Source organism: Lepidochelys olivacea (genome assembly GCF_965140295.1).
Source record: "Lepidochelys olivacea isolate rLepOli2 genome assembly, chromosome: 5".
Classification (NCBI taxonomy): domain Eukaryota; kingdom Metazoa; phylum Chordata; order Testudines; family Cheloniidae; genus Lepidochelys; species Lepidochelys olivacea.
This window is the reverse complement of record NC_140415.1, coordinates 25,116,396-25,122,395: the sequence shown is the minus strand read 5'-3', so window position 1 is coordinate 25,122,395 and position 6,000 is coordinate 25,116,396. Positions and strand designations below refer to the sequence as shown.

General features: G+C 43.8%; 1 protein-coding gene across 1 annotated transcript in view; it reads left to right on the top strand.

Moving 5' to 3' along the window:
• The first annotated feature begins 370 nt into the window (after positions 1-370).
• Positions 371-6,000, top strand: part of AGXT2 (alanine--glyoxylate aminotransferase 2) — a 29,137-nt gene continuing 23,507 nt past the window's right edge. Inside the window, exons 1-4 of the mRNA XM_084629340.1 lie at positions 371-520; positions 2,911-2,996; positions 4,695-4,879; positions 5,345-5,468. Coding sequence (XP_084485466.1) covers positions 454-520; positions 2,911-2,996; positions 4,695-4,879; positions 5,345-5,468 — 462 coding nt within the window. The 5' untranslated portion in view covers positions 371-453. The remainder of the gene's footprint in view (positions 521-2,910; positions 2,997-4,694; positions 4,880-5,344; positions 5,469-6,000) is intronic.

The following is a 6,000-nucleotide window of genomic DNA, read 5'->3' as shown; positions in this document are numbered from 1 at the left end:
AGGGACTGGACTGGTTTGATGGAGGGGTGTGGGAGCAGGTTCAGAGAGATTGTTAATGGGGAAGACAAGAGGGGTGAAGGAGGGGGCAGCGGACGGGGGAAAGGAAAGCGGAGGCAGATCGGTGGGACAGCGGGGCAGGAGGTGGGTTGCCGGGCTATGAAGTGGGGGCGGGGGCAGAGGGACAGGTCGGTGGAGGACAGGGGCTGGAGGTGGTGGGGACAGAGGGGCCCGAGGTAGACGCGGGTGGAGGAGCGAGGAAATGGGGCCATTGGGGATCAAAGAGCAGGAGGCGGGCAGAGAAGGAGGCCGGGGGTCGGGCAGGGGCGGAGCGGGAATTGAGCAGGCGCCTCCGCTCCCCGCATTGGTGGGCTCGGCCCGGGCCCGGCCCATCCCCTCCCCTCCCACGGCAAAGTCCGGCTCCGCGGGGGGCTTTGGGTCCCCACTACGCCGAGCATGGCTAGGGCGCTCGGGCGGCTCGGTCCGCTCTGGGCGGGGGGCAGGAGGCGACACCCCGGGAGCGGTAAGGGGGGGAGGGCGCTGGGAGCAACTAACCCTGGCCCGGAGCCGGGCTGCTGCTGCCGCCGCCGCCGGAGCCAGCGGGGCGCTGGGGCTGGCGCTGCCCGTCACAAGCCCCGTCCGGGGCCGCCTCCCGCAGCCACAGCCCCGAGAGCGCGGAGCCGGGGGAGAGCCCGCGGCGTGAAGCTGGTTTAACAGCCCTGGGCCCCAGTCCGCTCTCCGGTGCTCGGGCTCCACATTTACACGGGGGCAGCCAAGCTGGGCTGGGTCTGCGGGCGAGGTTCCCGTCTGCGGACTCAGGAGCTATCCTGGTGTGAACCCAATCAGTGCGAGTCCGCAGTCAGTCCCGAGGGGCTCTGGCCCTTTTCCGGGGTGGCTAAGGAATCCGCTGGCCTGAAATGTGTTTTATTGTCTACATCCACGTGGACTTGTAATTGCTACCCCCAGCCCGGGGCGGCGGGGGGTATGTGGGGGAGAGGGGGCTTTTGTCATGACCGCAGACTAACTCAAGGTAGAAGTTTTGCGTTACAAGTTCCAGCCTCTTTATCATAAATGAAACTGTTACTTTTTCAATTCCTTTTCCTCCTAGGAGCTAACTAACAGTAGCAGCTCATTCCCGTAGATCAGGGGTTCTCAAACTGGGGGTCGCGAGGTTATTAGGGGGCTTGGTGAGCTGTCAGCCTCCACCCCAAGCCCGCTTTACCTCCAGCATTTATAATGGTGTTAAATATATTAAAAAGTCTTTTTAATGTATGGGGGGGGGGTTGCAGTCAGAGGCTTGCTGTGTGAAAGGGGTCACAGTACAAAGTCTGAGAACCCTGCCCTAGAAACGCTGCCTAGGACCAATTAACCCCACTGCATGATGACCATGTAACATCCTCAGAGTTCAAAATAGAAAAAAGGCTTCTGTGGTGACATTTTTTTTAAGATTGGAAAATAGTCCTACAAAAGTACACTTTTTAAAAATGTGTACCGGTGATTGCCCGCGCTGGCTTCTGACTCAAGTGCAACATGTGCATATTTCTCAGAATGCAGGATTTTTTCCAGATACTTCGTGTTCGGATAATGTTTATTATGAAATAAAGTGCAAGTGTTATTAACCATCATTTTGGGCCAAAGAACAACCTTGCTAGTGATTCATAGGACTTTTCTATTGACTCCAAACACTGGTGATAACACTACACAGTTCTTCCACTAGGTTATTGGTTCCTGACAAGCAAATTCTACTTGGTATTAGTTTTGAACAAACAGTTTGTAGTTATTAAATTTTTTTGATTGATTAAATGGAAAAAACTCATACAGCTTAGGTGTCCCAAAAGACGTTCCTGGAATACAAGGACATCATATGAAAAATCATTGCATATAATCACTGTATAACAGTGGTCCTCAAACTTTTTCTGTTGCACACCCCCCCTTATCAGCAATGGAATCTGTCTGCCCCCACCTCTTCCCACAGGAGCCTCGATCAGGAGCTGGGCCAACGCTGGGGGCAGAGTGGGTGGGAGCTACTGCTGGGAGCCTGGGGCCTAGGCTGGTGCTGGAATGGAGCTGGGGGGCAGAGCGGGGCTGGGTGGTGCTCCCTCCCTGCCCCCTTTGGGGACTGGCCTGGGCCCTGCCGAGCCCCCATGAACGTTTTGCTGGGGGAGGCACTCCCCACAGTTTGGGGACCTCTGCTTTATAACTAGATTAACCCATTGGCTGACTCTGACACTTAAAATAAGGAAGATCTTTATGGTCAGTCAGTCAGTCAATCTTATTTATCCATATTGTCAGTCCTTCACTAGCGGATGCTATTTTGGTCTTAAGGAAAGTAGCCACAAGTATAATTTTCTTATTTATTTCCAGAAAGTTAATTTCTATGAAAGTTAGATTTTTTGTTTTGATATGTAAAAATGTAGCTCATTAAAAAACAAAACTAAAACCCACCTCAATTAATAATGTTAGGAATGCAAGGAGAACATTTTTAAAAAGTAAAATTATCTGAAGTTAGTCTACTTATTTTTCCAGTTAATCAAATAAAAGATGTAATGGCTTAATGTTTTCAGATTTTTGATTAAAAAAATCAAAAACTCTAATGGCAGTCTGTAGCAGAAAGTTATTTTGATGGTTAATGACAAAGAAAATCAAAGTTGCCAATGACAGTCTGGAGGAGTTATGTGTTTTAGAAGATAAATACTAAGGGGAAAAATATAAGTTTAGTAAATCTATGTTGCAGCTTTACAAAAAACACAAATGTTTAATGCATTTTCTCCTTGAGTGAAATCTCTCGGAGGAAATATATCTACCTTGGTCCTCACTTATATTGTTGTAAAAACAAATTTTTAAAGAAAGTTTCTTTCAGATATGCGCTTTGAGATGTTTTGGTAATCCTCCTAATCCACTGTATTTTATTAGATACACTTAGACATCAGGAATTAAAAAGCTCTTTCTCCATGCAAGCAAAAATGCCTCCTTGTGACTTTTCACCTGGAAAATATGAGGTAAGTCATGCACAGTGCACTGTACTTGGGTCTAAACTAGATCTCGTTGCTAAGATCACCATTCTGCTGTATGTTGTAATTGTTCTGTTCACCAACTTATTACGAGTATTCTTCAGTGGCATCAGAAGTTTAGATCATGGCTTTTATCCTTCTCTGAGATCCTTTGGAGGTCAGAGTTAAACAGGGCCTCTGTGGTGCTGATTAGAGTACAGTAGAAGAACAATCTTAACCCAAAGAAAGGTGGCAGTGAAACATTTTTCTATTATTTGTTTCCTTCTCACTGATTTTTAATTCCTAATTTGAGGAGTTCTGTAAGATGTTTAATCTCTTCAACCAAAATGTGTGCCAAGTTAGTTTTAGGGGGAGTGCAGTAGGGGTAGAGAGGGGAGGGCAAATGTTTGATTTTTAAGGAACTAAACTTATTTGGTGTCTTAATGCCCCATGGCCTGTGTCCAGCAAGGAGCTAATAAGCATCTGATCAGTTAAAAAGGTGTATTTTCAAGCAACAATCACATGAATGATAAATGTATGACTTCGATATCATGAATTAAACATTGTTGAGTAGGTGTTCTGTTACTGTGACAATTTACGGTTACAGAAGTGTGTTTACATTTTCATCTGATGGTGTCAAGATTTATGCTGGTTGAGAAATCTTCTGTGATTCAGTTCTATGGTTGTGGATCAGTTGCCAAGATAGCTCTGTATCCTGTTGTTACCGTGGGTTGGGTCACAACTGAGAATACCAAATTCAGGCCATGCTGCTGAGAAATAGGGCAGACACACCCAAAGCTGGTGGTTATTCTTCCATAAGATATACCAGACCAACAACAAAAGTAAACTTCTGTTTCACCACATTGGCTAACAAGAAGTCAGAAAAGCAGTCTCCTTAGGTAGTCCAGTCCTGGTTTCAACACCCAGATACTAGACTTAATGATGAGTGGTTATTTAAAACGAATTTCATCAAGCAAAGAGTTCTTCTGATCCCAAAGGACCAGCCACATACCAGGTCAATATATAACTCAGATCTTACTCAATAATCACACTGTTGCCAATCCTTTAGCATCTAAAGGCTTATTTATAAAAAGAAAGTAAGGTGAGAGTTAAAATTGGTTAAAGGAATCAAATACATAAATTAATTGCAAAGTTCTTGGAGCAGGCTTATCACAGTGATGGATTACATTGCTGGCTTAAGTCAAGTCTTTGGTTGCTTCCAAATGATTTGGAAGGTAGTCAGTCCCTTGGTTAGAATGCTCCCATTAGTAAAAGTTCATAGTCCAGAGGTTAGAGCAGGTAAGAGGCAACATGGAGATGTTTCCAGGGCCATTTATAATTTCTGCCGAGTGGAAGGAAACCTATTGTTCTCGTTAGTGGAAAATTACAGGTAACAAGATGGAGTTTGGGGGTCACATGGGGAAGCTACATGCCCATGTTAAATCTGCTTAATTTGTGATAGGTTGTGGATTTCATAACCTTTAAGTAAGAGATCAGTGCAATATAGCATTCTTGTTTAAATTATGGTATTTCAGAGGTTTATATAGCCTAATTGTGGGTTAGTATCTATTTTAAAATTGTATTTAGTTCATTTGGATTCCAATGTGAACAATTTATATTGTGTTGATGTGATGAATCTGTAGATAGCTTTATGATCCATTAAAACTTTTAGAAATGGGGGCGGAAATTATTTCTTTCCTCCTACAGTCCTATCCCTATGAGCGTATGCTGAAGATCCGCAAACAGAATCTGTCTCCATCACTGGTAACGTACTACAAGAAACCACTGCTGCTGCATCAGGGACATATGCAGTGGCTATTTGATTATGAGGGACGAAGGTACCTTGATCTCTTTGCTGGAATTGTTACTGTCAGTGTTGGTCACTGTCACCCGTAAGTATGTTATTGTATCACAGGTTTCAGAGTAACAGCTGTGTTAGTCTGTATTCGCAAAAAGAAAAGGAGTACGCATCCGATGAAGTGAGCTGTAGCTCACGAAAGCTTATGCTCAAATAAATTGGTTAGTCTCTAAGGTGCCACAAGTACTCCTTTTCTTTTTTGTTATTGTATGAGTTACACTGACTAATATAGAAATATACTTTTGTCTTTTTCGTTTGCGGCCCCATGTATCCACAGGCAGAATATGGCACCCTGTGTTTTGGTGTATCTGGGATCAAATTCTTATGTTCTAACCAGTTGCAGTGATCTTTTGGCAAATTAGCTCATTCCTTTCTTTATTTATTCATTCGTTCATCTGACAGTCAGGAAAATGACAGAATTTTAAGAATTAATAGCAGAGTCAGAAAAAAATTGTATGTATGTTGGATTAAATTAATCAGTCTTTCTTACTGCACACAGGAAGGTAACTGCAGCTGCCCAAAAACAGCTTGGTCATCTGTGGCATACAACCAACATCTACATGCATCCATCAATCCAGGAATACGTGGAGAAACTAACAGCACTTCTCCCTGATCCACTTAAGGTACCTAAATCCCAACAGGGTGGATGCCTGTTAATTAAAATAATTTTATTTCACTTGATAATGGAGAGTGCTACGTTATTTGGAGACAAAATATTGTAATATCAAACTCATATCCTTATTTAAAATCCCCAAAGGGAGTACAAAGCTTCAGGTAAAGAGAAAAAAATGACAATTCTCAGGATAATGCTGATCTTTACAGTGAACTCAGAGCCACACATGAATAAAACCGTAAACAGTTGCCCTACTGCTTGGATCCCCACTTTCTCTTCAAAGTTCCTCTTAAAGAGGCACTGTCAATTTAAAAATCACTCATAAGTTGAAAAATGTTTTGCGTGCTATTGTTATAATTAGCACCTAAGTTTTACTTGGATAGGAGACTTTGGGAAAGGAAACTTTTTATTCCAGTTTGTTTACGTAGTACATACAAACTGACTGTAAAACACAAGTTAGCTGGGGGACTCAGTAGCAGTAGTCCCTGACACTACTCAGGGCTGGTCTACACTAATGCTGTAAATTAATCTAAATTATGCTA